This window comes from Drosophila simulans, chromosome 2R (assembly GCF_016746395.2).
Source record: "Drosophila simulans strain w501 chromosome 2R, Prin_Dsim_3.1, whole genome shotgun sequence".
In the NCBI taxonomy this organism is placed as follows: Eukaryota; Metazoa; Arthropoda; class Insecta; order Diptera; family Drosophilidae; genus Drosophila; species Drosophila simulans.
Window position 1 is genome coordinate 17894174 of NC_052521.2, and position 15418 is coordinate 17909591.

The following is a 15418-nucleotide window of genomic DNA, read 5'->3' on the forward strand; positions in this document are numbered from 1 at the left end:
TGCCTCATTGTGAGTCATGACCGCCTGTTTTTATAGTTTGCCCCGATTTGTATGCGTATTTGTATTTAAGCATTCATATGACCACATTAGCCGGGCGATGGGGAGGGGGATGGTGGATGGGGGGACAGAAAGCGAAAGAAATATAATCATAAATTCCAAATGCGGCACTTATAATGCCAACTGAGTGATGAAATGGCTGGGCGGAGCTGAGGAAAGTGGGCTAAAGCAGACATTGCCAGCCATAAAAATGGCGACATACGCGAAAAAACGTTGTCGCCCAAGACTAACAAGCTTCAAGTTTATATAAAAAAAAGAAATACCCCCACAAAAAAGAAAAAAAGAAACGCTCTGCTGAAATAATATGCCCCAATGAACTCGTTGCCTTTGACTTTTGGTTACTTTGTGCATATTCAAACATAGCTTCACTCACTCGCTCTATCTCTCTGATTATATAACCAATATTTTTCTGTCAAATTTCATTTTGATTTAATTTGTGCTGGCAAATAGAGTGGCAAAGTGTCAGGAGCAATTTGCTGCACAAATATTTTGCCATATCCACTCGCTCGAAGCAAAGCGGAAACACTCTGCCAGCATAATCGATAGTTCAGCATATTTAAAGGAGCTCAAGCCGCATCCCATGCTGAAGGATGAGGTGGAGCCGCATCGAGTGCATCGACTGCCACTCAAAGCTTCAATGCGATGTCAGTGCAACTTAACCTTAAGTGCTCCGGATCATGGACAATCCAAGGCTGCCTCGCTACTCCACGAGAAGCTGCCCTGACTTTCGCCTTCTATGCGCTTCAGCACACATGATGATATGCGGGGCTCCAATTGGGATTAACTAGGCCAAAGATATTGCCTTGTCAGCTGAGGCGAAGTAAATAAAGTGCTGTCAGTTCAAGACACGCATTTCTTAAATTGCTAATTACACTAAGTGTATTCAAACTTAATTCAATATTTAAATAGGGCAGGAAATAGGTTTATCATTTTTGCAATAGCCCCTTTTCTTTTGGTGTTTTTAGATAATCTCACGCTAAATTAAGTCGGGTTACATTTAATAGTTGCCCAATCGATTTTCGGTAATTTCGATTTATCTTCAAGTAAAATAGCCCCCATAAATATGCATATGTTGTGCTAGGCACGCCCCCCGCCCCACACAACCGCAAATATTTTCCACCACATTTGCTAATTTTCGGGTTGAAAAGTCGGCAAATATTTTTGGTCCTTTAACCGCAGCAGCTCAGGGATTTTCGGGATGACAGTTTTGTGGGGGGCCGAGTGCCCCCATTCCCCTCCGCCCGCACCCATGCCCATGTATCATGTTAATTTGCAGGCGCCGAGCGTTTTTGATTAAGCGCACGCTTTAAGGCAAAAGCCCAAATCTGACAGCCAGCAGCTGCCGTTTTGGTGCCGCTGTTATCGATGGCCAAAGTGGGCCGAAACGACGGGACAAACAAACGGGCTAACAACAAATTGGAGGCTTCGACAAGTTGGGCTCGGCGTTTCCTGGCGGCCGCATCGTTAATTTTCACAGCGTGAGCAAATTTTCCATGCATAAACTTAAAATTAGCACAAGGTTCGCTATCGCACACAAAAATGTGGGGTTGGGGGCCGCAAAAATGGTGTGAAAATCTTTTCGCAGCTGCCCATAAATTGCATGCTCGCTGATAAACAATAAATTAAGTTCTGTTTCAAACCAGCCTCTATCCCTCTCTGCCTCTCTCTCTCTCACTCTGTCTCCCTTTTCCTCAGCTTTTGTCCTGCGCATTTTCCGCTTTCCGAATTTCCCACGCTTTTCCACGCCATTTATGCGCCACGCACGCATACGTGCAACATTTCTAAGCTAATTTTCGACAGCTTTTGATACCCTGTTACCTATCTGTGTGGATTGCGGGTGGGGTGTGGTGTGTTGCAGGGTATTAATGGGTAATTAGCCTGGCTAGCCAATTTGAACTTTTCTTAATGTTATGTATCATTTGCATTTATTTTTTAAAATTTTAAAGTTATTAATAATTCAGTGTCTAGAATAATTTTTTATAAAGAAATATGTTTAATGATTACATAGGCATAATTAGTAACCCTGCTTTTGTGGAAACGGAGGAATACTGACGTATACGTAATAAAAAGCTGCAGCTCTTAATCTTTTTATGTTTATTAACTTTTTCTGCATAAAATTATCTCCTTGTTTTTTTAAGAGCAACTCCGCTTCGATTAACGAACGAAACTTTTTCCCAACGGTCCTCTTACATTATTATCTATCCTGAAATGTTTTGCATATTGCCCGAAGATGGAAAGCCGCACGTACGCAAATGTTGCGGGTGCGCATTAAATTTAACTTTGTGTTCGAAATTTTTCAAAAAGTAAATCGTAAAATTTGTCATGTCCCGGCAGCCACCAAAACCACCCAAACCACCAAAAACCACCCAAACCACCGAACCACCACCGTCAATGTGGTGGAGTCGATTCATGTTTTCACGTTGCTACGCATGTGAAAAGTTTGCGTAGGTCTTTTAGCTGCCTTTGGTGAAAGAGTGTGCGTGCCCCGGCGAAAGTTTTCACTTGATTTTCTTCTTCTCTTTTTTTGGCGCGTGCGGAAACGGAAATGTGCAACAGCAGTTTTCCACCGACTTCGGGCGATGAATGGATGGAGGTCCTTGATTCCTGGCTGCCAGTTAGAGAGTTCAGCTCGGAGTTCGATAAACTGGCGCCAGCAGGAGTTCGCCTCGTATCGCCTCATTCAATTATTCGTATTCCAGTTGGCTGCATGCGATCTGCGCCGATTTCTACCGTGCTTTGATGTGCGGAAAGTTTGTGCCAGCTTTTTCTCCTTTGATTCCTTTAAGACCCATCTGCCTGCGCGTTGCGTATTGATGAACTTAGCTGAAGCGTTCCCGGTCTCCCCAACGACGTTATCTAACTTGGCTCTTACCGCCAGCTGGACACAACTTTTGCCCAGCTTTGACATATTTAGTGGGCCAAACTTTTTCCCTGGCCATAAACTTGGCGAAGTGTGCTGATGACCGGAAAACATTTTTGCCATCATAATTAGCATCTTTTCGCTTGGCGGAGAACAAATGGGCACATAATTGCTCAAATACAGCCTTCGATTGATATTTTGTACAGAGATCAGCAAAATAAAAGAAACTTGTCCTTTGCTTAGCCATCTATAGAACTGGGTATAAAAATACGTAGTTTATTTTCAGAATTTTCTTTTCTTGATTAAATTTGAGAGCTGATCGATGCTTAGCTTCAGTGGGAATTCCCATAGGAATTTTCTCGCCCCAGGACTTACTCCATTTTCCATCCAATACAGCATCAAACAAATGCCGAAAGAAATAAAAAAGGAATGTATAATTGTTTGTTGAGGATTTTTTGGTGCCACACACACATACGGTTGTATGCCTCTCCAGGCAGCGTTCATTTATTTGTTTTTCCGCTTCGTTTTTGAGCAGAATTTTTATGCGAATTTTATTACTTTTCAGTTTCAGTTAGGGCTTTGCCTGCCCCACCAAAAGTTGCGGCATTGCTGGCAGCTCGGGGCATTTGAATGCCCCGCTAAAACCAACAATACGTCGCTACGTATGTGCAAATGAAAATGAAAATAAATTTCCATTTGGCACAAGTTTTTATGCCGCCGCGTTGTTCGCACCATTCCACTGACCTCTATCCACTTTGTTTCTCCCATTTTTTCCAGGCTACAGCGCTGCGTTGGCACCCACGCCGCCCACAACGTCAACTACAACCATCTCGCCCTCCAATCTGCTGCCCTACTTCGACTTTGATGTGCCGCGCAACTTGACCGTAACCGTTGGCCAGACCGGCTTCCTCCATTGCCGCGTGGAGCGACTGGGCGATAAGGACGTAAGTAGAAAGTGAAAACTTGGTCATAATCGGAGCAACCGATGCCTATTTTGAATGCTCTTTTAGTATTTGGGGTATTTTTCATGGTACACATGTACATTTTGGCTAAATCAACAAGCCAAACCAAACAAGTCAACCAAGTAATCATGCAATGAAAATAAAGTGACAATTATATGTTATTAAAATATTACCCAAAATTGTAGCACAGTAATTTTTCAGCGTGTTTCTTTTTAATTTCCTTTATCGGTTTAATATTTATAATAATAATAGGAGCTATATAAATAAGTGCTGTCTTAAACAAATATTTCCGGCAATGATATAATTGCAATGGTTAATTAAAAAGTTTGTGAATAAATGCGAGCGAATTTTTCGATAATCCTTAGGCAGTTTAAATGTTTATGTGTAAATTGCAGCAAGCAGCGTAGTAAATATAACTGCATATTTAGCATGCCTAAATATACAGTTTTTAATTAAACAAAAACCGGCGCAATTAGAAAAAAATATTTATCGAAAGCGCAGAAACACGAATTAATTAGCTTTTAGTGCAAATTTGAGGGCCACTGGCATTTTGGCATATCTGATAAAAAACCGCCGAAAGGCAGGGTAGCAAAGTCAATGGCTTAACATATGGAAATTGTGCAAAATAAATGAAAATTCCGTTGGGGATTTGCAGGCACTCAATCATTCCGCTCCGTGATTGCCAAACCATTGGGGTCCGGTTCCTTTCCTTTCCTTTCGTTCCGTTCCGTTTCGGATCGTTTCGTCCTGGTCCATAGCCAAAATAAATGATTGAAGGTCGCAGTGGGTTGTTAACCCCTTGCCAAATATGGCCCATACGCAAACGAGGCGGGTTGGAGTGCCTGGCCTAATATGTCAACATCACTGGCACATTAGGTGGGCGGCCAGCTCGCATCTCTTAGCCAGGATTAGCCCTTTTTTGGCCAGACGCAGAGCTCTGCTGCATACAGTGGCCCGGAGTGGTGACAGATAGTCCAATCACTCAAAATTCAGGCACTATGCCGGATCCTTGAACCAGTGTGCATTAGCAACCAGGACTCGGCCTGTTATTAAATGCTATGCCATGGCAAAGGGAAGGGTTCGGGGTGTGGATTCGGTGGGGGGCCTAGACCAAATTACCGGGTGATTTCGAGGCTGCACTCGAGACTGGGAGAAAAATGGCCAAACAAGACAGGCGACAAGCGAGCAACGTCCTGTGGGAGTTGCCTTCCTTACTTAACGAGTTGTGCAATTCCCCCTGCTCCACCATGCAAAATACACGCCCACACGCTTCCAAATAGGCTGGCGTTGCTCGCTCTAGCAAAATGACTAATTTATGAGCCATCAATCACGTGACTGGCTCAGCCATCCTCCTTGTGCGTCCGTGTTATCAGCTTTAATATACCCGCTTTAAGGTGGCCGAGGTGGGAGCGGAGTGAGCCAAGGCCGGAAACCGGAAGTTGTGCGCCTTGGAGGAAGCAGCCAAAGTGCTGGCACGAACCGGCGAACAGGAAAACAAGAACAGGAGTTCCTCCAACGTTTCCACCTAGGGAGAACATCATCATCATCATGCCCCTCGCTTAAGTTTACCCATTTATTTCGAGCTCTCATCGAGAGAGTGTTAGTTAATTTAAGTCATTGAAACTACATTAAACAAATGACACGCAAACAACGAAAGCCAAGCAAAATCCTTGCCCTTGAGTCTTAATTACTTGCCCAGACCTTTCACCATGCTATCCATCCTGATCCCCTCGAGACTTTAGTTGCCGCCATCCGGTTGCCGTTGTTGCTGTTGCAACTGATGCTGCTGCTAGTCATCGTCCTGTTTGTCACTCTCGCGGGCACTTGCGTCAGCAATCGATTCCACCGTGGCTGCCACTACTGCGGCCAGGACCTCACTGTCCAGCCGCGCTCCCCATTTGTGGGCCAACTTATCCTCCCTCTCCTCCTCGCTGGAGGTGATCACGATGGCCGGCGAGGAGCTGGGCACTGGTGCTTCCTGCTGATCGTGGTGGGTGTACATGGAGGCTGTCGTCGATACCGTCTCCAATTGAAATGATGGCAGAAAGCGGCTTGGGTTCGGAAACGGTCGTCGGTTCTCCAGGATAAGTTTAATGTCACGCGCAGATTGCCACCAGCTATGTGAGTTGAATGTAGTTAGCACATGGGCACATATAGATGAAAATAAAAGTGGTATCTTACCGATACCATGGCGTCAGCTGGGACTTGATCAGCATGTAAATGTTGGCGAAGTAAACGGTGATCTGGGGGCGGTCACATTAGATGCGAGTAAGCGGAGTAAGTGACAGCTTATCATACCGTCATGAACAGGAAGAACAGCATCCAGGACTTGGTCCACAGCTTACTCAGTCCCCAAGAGTGGGTGTGCAGGGCGTAGTATTGGATGCCCACCAGCAGGGTACCGATAATTCCGAATGCCACCAAGGTGAGCAGCGAGAACATCTGGCAGTCCTCCTGCAGTGCCCTGCGACTCATGGCCCTGGAGTACCACAGGCGCAGCGACTGCAGGCAGGTGTACCTGCAACGAAATCTGGAAAGATGCACGGTCCGACCAACAACACAAAGCCGCTAACAAAGCTGTTCTGGCAATTAGGAGGAGTTGCTGCCACAGCAAGTGGAGCACGGGCACAAAGCCAACTCAGCTGATTAAAAAGATGAGAGCCGCAGGCGTCTTTCATCTGCTGCCGCTTCGAGTGGCAGCTACCGACTACAGCTATATGCTTAGTACACTCGAAAAAAAAAACACACATAGAATGGAACATGAATATTTCGACCGTGAGATGTGATAATGTAATGTTATTTTGATATTTCTGAGTACTGTGCTCGCTAAGCTGAATCAATTATTTAAGCAAATTTGGAATGGATTTTTCTGGGAACTGGTTCTGGAATATGGTTCTTTTTTCGAGTGTACTTCTTGACTTACCGCAGAGTCTGTTCCGTATTGTACTGGAACTGGCACAGCTCGCAGGTGGTGCAGCGCGAGGTGCTAATCCAACACTCCAGGCAGTGAACATGGACATATGTCAGCGAGCCCTTGCACAAACACGGCGACACGAGTCTGCAAACAAATCGGGGGCGGAAAAGTCGGAAGTTTCAGTGGGCGGGCGTGGCATAGTGGGTGGGGTGGTAAACAGGGGCAACAATGAAAAATCAGGGGATTAAGCAGACAGGCAACCAGATAATCAGGGATAAAGTGCTCGATGGGGAAACTTGGGCGAGGGAAATGGGGGAAAACTCGGGCGAGCTGCTGGCGCTGTCTGCAGTGTTAATTTTAATTATTAAAATAAATAAATGCATTCGCTCGCGGGCTCTCTGCTAAATGCATTAAATGCCGTGCAATTAATTTCTTGCACAATTTGCGGCTGCACGTGCGTAATTAAATGGAAGTTACAGCACCCTGAAAAACAATATTCAAATGCGGGGATATTCAGTGCCAATTGGGGATTTTGTTAATTATTTCAATTGTTAATTATTTCAATACTTTATTATTTATGTTATGAAAAACACCACTGATGATGGATCTTTGAAAAAAGTTTACTTTATGTTAAAATCCAAAATGGAAATGACCCAGATTTTCATAAAAATTGTTTTAGTTAATTAGCTAGCGGGATAGGAATATCGTTATACAGGGTAAACTAAGTTCTTTATCCCCTCACTTATCCTGGCACCTGAAATGCTACTCACTGTTCGGGATTATCGGCATTGTGACAAATGCGACAGACGAGCGATCCCACCGAGGGCATCGATTCGTTGGATGCGGACTCGTAATTCAGGTTATTGCACTGGGTGGCACCATCGACGCAGTGCCGCAACGTGGCAATGGAGTCTGTGGGCGCGGGCTTGGGTGGGGAGGCGGAATAGGAGGAGCTGGTGGCGGCGGCCAGGACAGCCTCGGTGCTGACCAGAGGATGACTTGGGTGCGGTAGCTTCTGGAACTGGACATTTGGCTTTAGGCCCAGGGAGCAGGCCGGTATCTGAGGATCCTCCGCATCCGCTGTCGTACCATCCATCACCTTCTGCCAGGAACTGATGCACGTCTCCACGACGATCATGCCCGGCGGAGTGTCATCGGCACTACTGGAGGACAGAGCCTCCTCAATCTCCATTTCCAGAGTGGTTTCCGGTTTAAGGTCCGTCAGACTCCGTGTCAAATTAAGCCTATGGTCACCAGCATTGCTGGTGATATCTGATGGAGATAATGGATGGACATGGCATCTTGACTTAACATCCTGCAAACGAACCACATTTTTCGCACTCCATTCTTTGATCGGTTCGACGGTTTTTGAATAATGGGGTACCGAAATTAACCAAAAATTTTAATACATCTTTTGTATAATATTGAAGTAGCTGTTGCTATTCTTTTGTTTTGGATGGAATAGGTAATGTGGCGATTCAGTTTGTCAATCGTGTCAAAGGGTACTGCTTGTATTGTTTATTTTAAATAAGTAAAAGTTAGATATTACTTAAATCATTTGTTATTACATTGAATTCAATATTACGCCGTTTTTGTTGCCATTAAATTTAATCGATTTTCTGTTCGATGAAAATTCCCAGACTGGTGTTTTAATGAAAGATGCATGCCGTAATGGAGGCAGTTAAGCATGCGCTGGCTGGAAAACAAACTTGTCCCGCAGCCAAGTTGCCCACATTAATTGTAATTGACAGACTGGAACCGCGCTGTCAGTGCCCACGCAAAAACTGGCTTCCACGGGCAGCCCGCACCAAGTGGTGTTTCTCCTTCGCATCCTCCTGCTCCTCCGGCGCCTCCAGTGCACCCATAAACTCAAAATTGAAAGTGTAACAGTTACGGCAAATAACTTTGCCGGCGCTTGGCTTCCATTATGCGCCACTCTACGCGGAGGAGCAGGAATCCTCGGGTAATTTATGCCCCTGCCGTTAGTTCGTTAGCCGTGAGTTTTCCGGGCGGGATGGGTGCCATTTCCATATCAGCTGACACTGCCGTCGCCTCTCGCATTTCGCTCTCTTCGGATACCATGTTCCACCAAAGTTGAGGATACACTTTTTGGATGATGTGTATCTATGAAATGTATTAAGTATTCAACAGCGAAAAATAGTTGATATCTAAAAGTTGGAGCTTGCTTAAAGATAAATTCTGGAGTAACAAGCATTTCGAAAATTCCTTCCGTCGAAATATAATCAATGTTGAATTAGCTGGCTCAATAAACTCGAGTACAAACTTTTGTAATTGGATCATGATAGAAAGTGTTATTAGGGATCTGTGGCGTATTGCAAGTTCTGTTCAGCACTAATTGAGCAATAAATGCCAGGGTATTCAAGTCTTCGGTCCACAATGGCAGCCATCTGTACTTGTTTTTCGACCATCCTTGCCGGAAGCTGGCGTGGAATCCGCTTGTTCAACTTGACTTCACAGGATTGTCCGTTCACTGTTGATTTATTACGCGCCGAGTGCCGCCAACGTTTTCATAAACGCTTCTCCACGGCTACATCGGCGAACATGAGCACAAGCAATTTACTCGTGTAATACCAGCGGCATCGAGCTGGCTGGAAAGGAAAAAAGTATATTAAACAAAGTTTTAGGCTTTGTGAAAAGGCAGCGAACCCTTTTTAATGGCGGCGACCTTCGTTCGCCGAATTGGGCGGCCCACAAAAAAAGAAAGAATCAAAATCTGTTTACAACTTTGTTTACAAAATGCTGCCATTGAAGTCTTCATTTGTTTATTGTCATGGTCGCAAGAAAAACAATTTAATTTGGCTCAAGTTCATTAAGTGCAGACCCAGTAATTTGCGAATTTAGGAATTGGATACCGCTTTCCGCAGGGCTTAATGTAACTTTTCACGCCATTTCCTAAGCTCGGACAAAGCCAGTGTGGCAACAAACTAACAACTGCAAGTGCAACTGCAACAGCAAGAGCTATAGCCACTGCAAGTGCAACTATTTTTGGCTCCGTCGAGTTTGGCCAAGTCTAAAGTCTCTCTTGGTTAGAGACGCAGAAAATGCGTCAGCAAAGTTTTTAATGTATTTTCGCCAAGTTTTCCACACGCTCGCACACAAACACATGCACACACACACACACACATACACATGCACACTTAGACTGAGGCAACCTCAGCTGAAACTTCTTTCATTTGGCATTTTCCTGTGAGATGACAGAAAAACAAAAAGGGAAAGTAAGGGTTGAGGTGGTGAGTTAGTAGTGGTGCACGTAGAGTGAAAGTTTCCGGCCGCAGCGAACACACAAAGTGTTAAATAATATAAAACTATGCTTGTGGTATTTATTTAAACCTAAAGACATTACGAAAATTATACCCCCAGCAAAGTTTCAGCACTCACGGGACTGCTCTGCAGCAACCTGTCGTCCCTCGGTGGCGAAATCCTCGGATTGGGACAACTTCTTGACAGGGGATATGGCTGAGAATCGGGTCGAGAGCCGACTTGGCTGGAGCTGAAAAACTTTTCACTTTTGATTTTCGCCGCTTGCAGCTTTCAGCTGGAATTAAATATTAAAGCGCTGGCCTGGAATATCTAATTGGGCGCTATAAAGCTAACATTCGGATAGTTATATTGTTTTTGCCGCCTGTCGCGTTTACAGTTCATTTGGATTTGGCTTTACGGCTTGCAGAAATCACAATGGCCAAGCTCTATGGCATTACTCATACGCACTGTGTGCCAGCGACAATAACGAACGGGTAAATCGCTCTCAATGTTGCCGAGATTTGACCTTTTTCCCCTTCTGCTGCCACCGAACGGTTTAATTTACATTTACCCAAGACAATTCGCCTATGAAAATGGGGGGCGTAAAAGCGGCAGTAGCTCATAAAAGTTTTACAAGCGAATGATTTTTATTTTTACGTATTACGTGACTGGCTGTGCCCCGATTTAAGTCCTGAATCGAAAGAATTTAGTGGATGGTCAATAGTTAGCTACTATAAACATCGGTACTTCTAAAATCCAAAGCCCCAGGGCCAAGCAATTAAATTTATTAATGAGGTAACATATTTTCTACTTTAATGTTGACAGTCGGCAAACATTTAAAGTTTCCGTGCGGAGTGGAGTGGGGTCGAAAACTTCTTCCATGTAATTAAAATTGAGTATCACAATAGCCGGGAACAAGCAGAGAAACTAAGGTCGTCAAATAAATTGGAAACAATGTGCCAAAAAGGGCACAAAGTGTGTGGGCGGTGGGCTCCCAAGAAATCACGGGCCGCTTTATTTGGGGCAAAAGCAGAGACACAAAATCATGGTTAATGGCTTTCCCCAAAAGATTTTCCAGCGAAGGACGAAGGCCAATGCGAAGGCAAAGGCGCTAGGCAATCAAATGAAAATGTAATTCAAGCAATAATAAAAATGCTACCGAATAAAGGCTGAAAATGGCGTCAAAGCTGTCTCATTGCTGGCCGCTTTTGGCCGTTCGAAAAGGATTGAAGGCTATTTGAAACAATTGGAAATTGCGCTGAGCAAGCAGCTTTGACAAAATTGGACCGCCGCGACCCACTGACCTTACGACCAGTCTGGCTTAAAGAGTTTCGCAATTGTCAATGGCCATTTGTATGGGAATCTTTCATTTCCTAGCAACGGGGCGTATACGTAACGTTGGCCTTTTCACGCTCAAATGTATTCGGCTTAAGCGTGCGAACTTTTTCTTGTTTTCCACCCACCCGACACTGTGCTTTGTTTGTTTGCTGATTAAATGGCAGTAACGAAAAGCAAAATGTTAAAGATTAACCAACGCCGGAACACCAACAAAAAAAAAAAAACGTAAAAGAAAAGTAAACTTTGCGCTTTGTTTTTCATTTTGCCACCTCATCGTCCCAACTCCTGGGAGTGTTTGGAAATAACAGCAGACAAAACACGTTTAACTCACTTGCGAGAAAAAAACTTTTAAGTGCAGAATTTGTAATGCTCCCGAAACTTTTGCCACGCGGCAAGCGGTCCAACTGAGAAAACCACTTCATTCCGATCCCCTTGCTGTCTTTTCTTGTAGGTCTCCTGGATACGCAAACGTGATCTGCATATACTCACCGCCGGCGGCACAACCTACACATCCGATCAGCGTTTTCAGGTAAGCCAGCATCCCTAACAATCGCCTCATTCCGGATGGAAACTTAAAGTTTTCCATGTCCTCGCCGCAGGTTCTGCGACCCGATGGCTCCGCCAATTGGACACTGCAAATCAAGTATCCGCAGCCACGTGACTCCGGCGTCTACGAGTGCCAAATCAACACGGAGCCCAAGATGTCCCTGTCGTACACCTTCAACGTTGTGGGTGAGTTATGGCCACAGGACTCTTAGCTTTCTTTGGACGGGGTAAACAACTTAATTTTCATTTTCCTCAGACCCTTTCACAATATTTTCAAAGGAAATAGATTTTTTGTTTACAGGAAGCATCACTCTTATTTTACTTAATGTAATTGCTCTTGAAGAAGTAATATTTAGATATAATCCCTACTGTAGTTTCATTTTTACCCCACAAGCTGGGTTGACTTAAGCATACTTCAGGTAAAAGAACTTTGAGTAATAAAGGTTTAGCTGTAGTTGTAAATAACATACTGTGCCATTCCAATTGACTTTAATCCCCAAAACTTGTGCCCATCTAGACAAGGGATGTGCAACAGTTTGTGTTATCTCATAACCATTACCAATGATTCACCTAAGGAGCCTGATAATCAAAATTTCGACCATTATCCGGCAGTGGAAAGTAGGCCAATCGAAACGGCGGGCGAGGGGCAAAGAAGGCTGGCTCGGAATTGGTCACAAACCACTGAAGTGATTACTTTTATGGGCTAAGCTCTTGAAGCTCTCCAGCAGTTTTGAGCAAGCTATGCAGGTTTCCAGGAGCTTAAGCAAGCCATACAATATGCATGGTATTTTCCCAGGACCTCCTCCGGAACATGTGAGCGTAGTTCGTAGCCATTTTGGCCACCCATCGAGCGACTCAGCCAGCTTCCTTACTCCTCTGCTGCTCGTGATTATAAAATTTTCAATTCGATTATGTGCAAATTGGCTTGCTGAGCAGAACAATTTGATGGTTAAAACGTGAGCAAGTGCCTACTGCTTACCTCTTTTTCTTGGCAATTCTTTGGGTAATTAGTGTGCACTTGGGTCAGAAGGTTCGAAGGCTACGAACCCATGTCACACATCAGGAATTGGGTTCTGAAAAGACGTTATCCTTGGCAGCACACTCGGCCAGCCGAAATTTGTGTAAGCCATGTTTGTGGGTTTTTCGGTTTCGTTCCTGTTCGGTGCATTTTTATCGCATTTAATATTAGCAAAATGCATTTGGCTAAAAGCTTCTGGTGCGGAAGAGTGCTCTCAATGAGCTTATTTGATCTCTGATTTGCCCGCCCCCCAACAAAACGCTCGCCCATGTTGTTTTAGCCACACCACATGGCCAAGCGACTTTTGGCCAGTTTAAAATGCTTTGGTCAGGCCCCCCTGCTCGGTTATGAATCTTTTAGTGAGTCCGGGAATATGAACGAGAGCTTTGAATATACACATACATATGTTTACACGCATGCTGGAGCTGGTTGGATGCTGGAGCTGGTTGGATGCTGCCTGCTCCACTACCACTGCCTGTGTATGCAAACTTGACAGGCTGACAAGTCAGCTTCAAACACTCACAGAGTCACAGAGCCAGAGACAGACACATAGAGTCATAAATATTACATTTGCGGAAATGCAAATGACTGCTAGGCGGCTGCATATAACCGGCCACGCCCACAGAGCAGCCTGGGAACTCATTTGAATGCCCAAAAAGAAATGTGCATATAAAATATTCGACATGCCACTCACGCGGAAACAGCAAACAGCAGGCCAGTGCGAACAGTGAAGTGAAAACCATGAAAGCCACAAAATATCCATAGCCTACATAGGTCTCAAGTTGCATGAGCAGAAGTGGCATGAAATTATCACTTAGGATGCCAAGTAATTTAAAAGTAAACGCTTACTCATTTTTCACACTTAAGCCATTCTCTTTCGCTTTATTGTGTCTCCACTGTGCTGGGCCATGCCGTCATTGTCGCTGCAAACAAGTTTGTTGTTATGCCAGAATTTTTATGCGCTTATGCAAATAAAAAATTGTGCACTAAAAATTCCATAAATTTATGTTTTTTCTTCCACGGCTGCTGTTTCTTTTCGTAGCGTTGTGAAAATTCTATTACACGCCATTCGCAACGCGAATAAAAGCGAGAGAGATGAAAGTGGAGTACGCGGCGAATGATAAACAAAACAGCGCCAAGTTGACCAGAGGCATCATAAACATAAATCGCCTTCAGTCTGGGCCGTTCCTTCCGCCTCCTCCGCCCACTTAAAACCACCGCCCATCACCCACAAACTCCCGCCTTGGCCGCAATATTTTTGACATTTTAATGCTGCAGCAGCCGCTTCAATTGCTTAAATTACCAACTTTATGTACTCCACACCAGAAAAATGTAGCTTGGCCAACACCCCACATCCGCCCACTCCTTGTAGGTGTCAAAAGTGGGAGCATGTTTATATGCACATAGATAGCTGCAGACCCGACTCGATTTAATTTTGAATTTGGGGCAAATTACCAAACACGCTGATAAAGCGAGCAAATTGTAAATTAAATTATGTGTCCCTGTCCCACTCAAACTGAGCGACAACAAGAGAACAGGACCCAACTGACAGCCCAAGGACGAGCAGCAGGATAAGTGCTGCTGGGGCGAACAAAATAAATCGAGAGAGCACAAGAGCTGCAGATGATCGACTTGGCTATACCCTTGCTCATCATAACATCTAATTATATGTAGCTAAACAGCAGATATTTTCATGCTGGCCTTCTGCAAACCATTGTTCCCTTTCTTTATTAAAATCTTAAAGTAGAATTGCAATGGATTTGAGAAACTTAAGTACCCCTTGGAAAGCGTATAATAAGAAAGGTGTTGTTGATGCTTCTGGAAAAATTTGTTTACCAGCGTGAATGTAATCAAGCGTAAACGCTACCTTTCTTAGTCGTGGAGGGATGGACAGAAGGTGGAGTGAAAAACAAATTGCACAGCCAGCGGAAGAGCTGCAGCCAGCCGAAGGATCTAAGGATCTGCGGGGCAGGGGAGCTGGAATTGAAGGTAATTTGAATGCGTAGCTGACAAGATGGAGATGCCAAGTAGATGGCTCATTTTGGGCACCATAAACCAACACTTTGCCTCGCTGATGCTGTTGACATTAGCAGCCAGCAAATTGCATGCAATCAAGCGCAAATAATAATCCAAAGCATAAGCAACAGCAACTCAGAAGCAATAAACAGCAGGACTTCATCCCTTGCAGGACGACTTGATGGGCTCAGTGTATCTAGCCTAGGGGAAGTTACAAATTAAGTTAAATTGCCAAAGGGATAAGCCGGATTATTAATATATCTTAAGTTCTATTCAGTTAGGAAACAAATTAAAATCTTAAATTATAAGTATATAATCCATTAAATTGATTGAAAATCGCAGCAGCTCTCAAAGTATTTAATTTAAGTAACTTTTAATAAATAGTTCGAAGGCAAACACTGAAAATTCACAACAACTAAACCGATAATAACTTTCACTGGGACGAC

At 44.3% G+C, this 15418-nt stretch overlaps 2 protein-coding genes across 3 annotated transcripts in view; one reads left to right on the plus strand and one right to left on the minus strand.

Moving 5' to 3' along the window:
- The window catches only part of LOC6735433 (zwei Ig domain protein zig-8), a 46395-nt gene that overhangs the window by 23109 nt on the left and 7868 nt on the right, over nucleotides 1–15418 (plus strand). The window contains exons 2-4 of the mRNA XM_002082337.4: nucleotides 3695–3861; nucleotides 11844–11921; nucleotides 11992–12124. Of these exons, the coding sequence (XP_002082373.2) occupies nucleotides 3695–3861; nucleotides 11844–11921; nucleotides 11992–12124 (378 nt within the window). The remainder of the gene's footprint in view (nucleotides 1–3694; nucleotides 3862–11843; nucleotides 11922–11991; nucleotides 12125–15418) is intronic.
- Nucleotides 5441–8280, minus strand: LOC6735434. Of its 2 annotated transcripts, none has more exons than XM_002082338.4 (6): nucleotides 8121–8280; nucleotides 7564–8065; nucleotides 6803–6937; nucleotides 6178–6397; nucleotides 6061–6122; nucleotides 5441–5996 (listed from the first exon to the last, which is right to left on the minus strand). In XM_002082338.4, the coding sequence occupies exons 1-6, from the start codon at nucleotides 8137–8139 to the stop codon at nucleotides 5669–5671; spliced, it is 1266 nt and encodes a 421-aa protein (XP_002082374.1). In that variant the 5' UTR covers nucleotides 8140–8280; the 3' UTR covers nucleotides 5441–5668. The 2 variants fall into 2 exon arrangements, with proteins under 2 accessions (XP_002082374.1, XP_016028738.1); XM_016181484.3 differs by having other exon boundaries at nucleotides 6178–6409.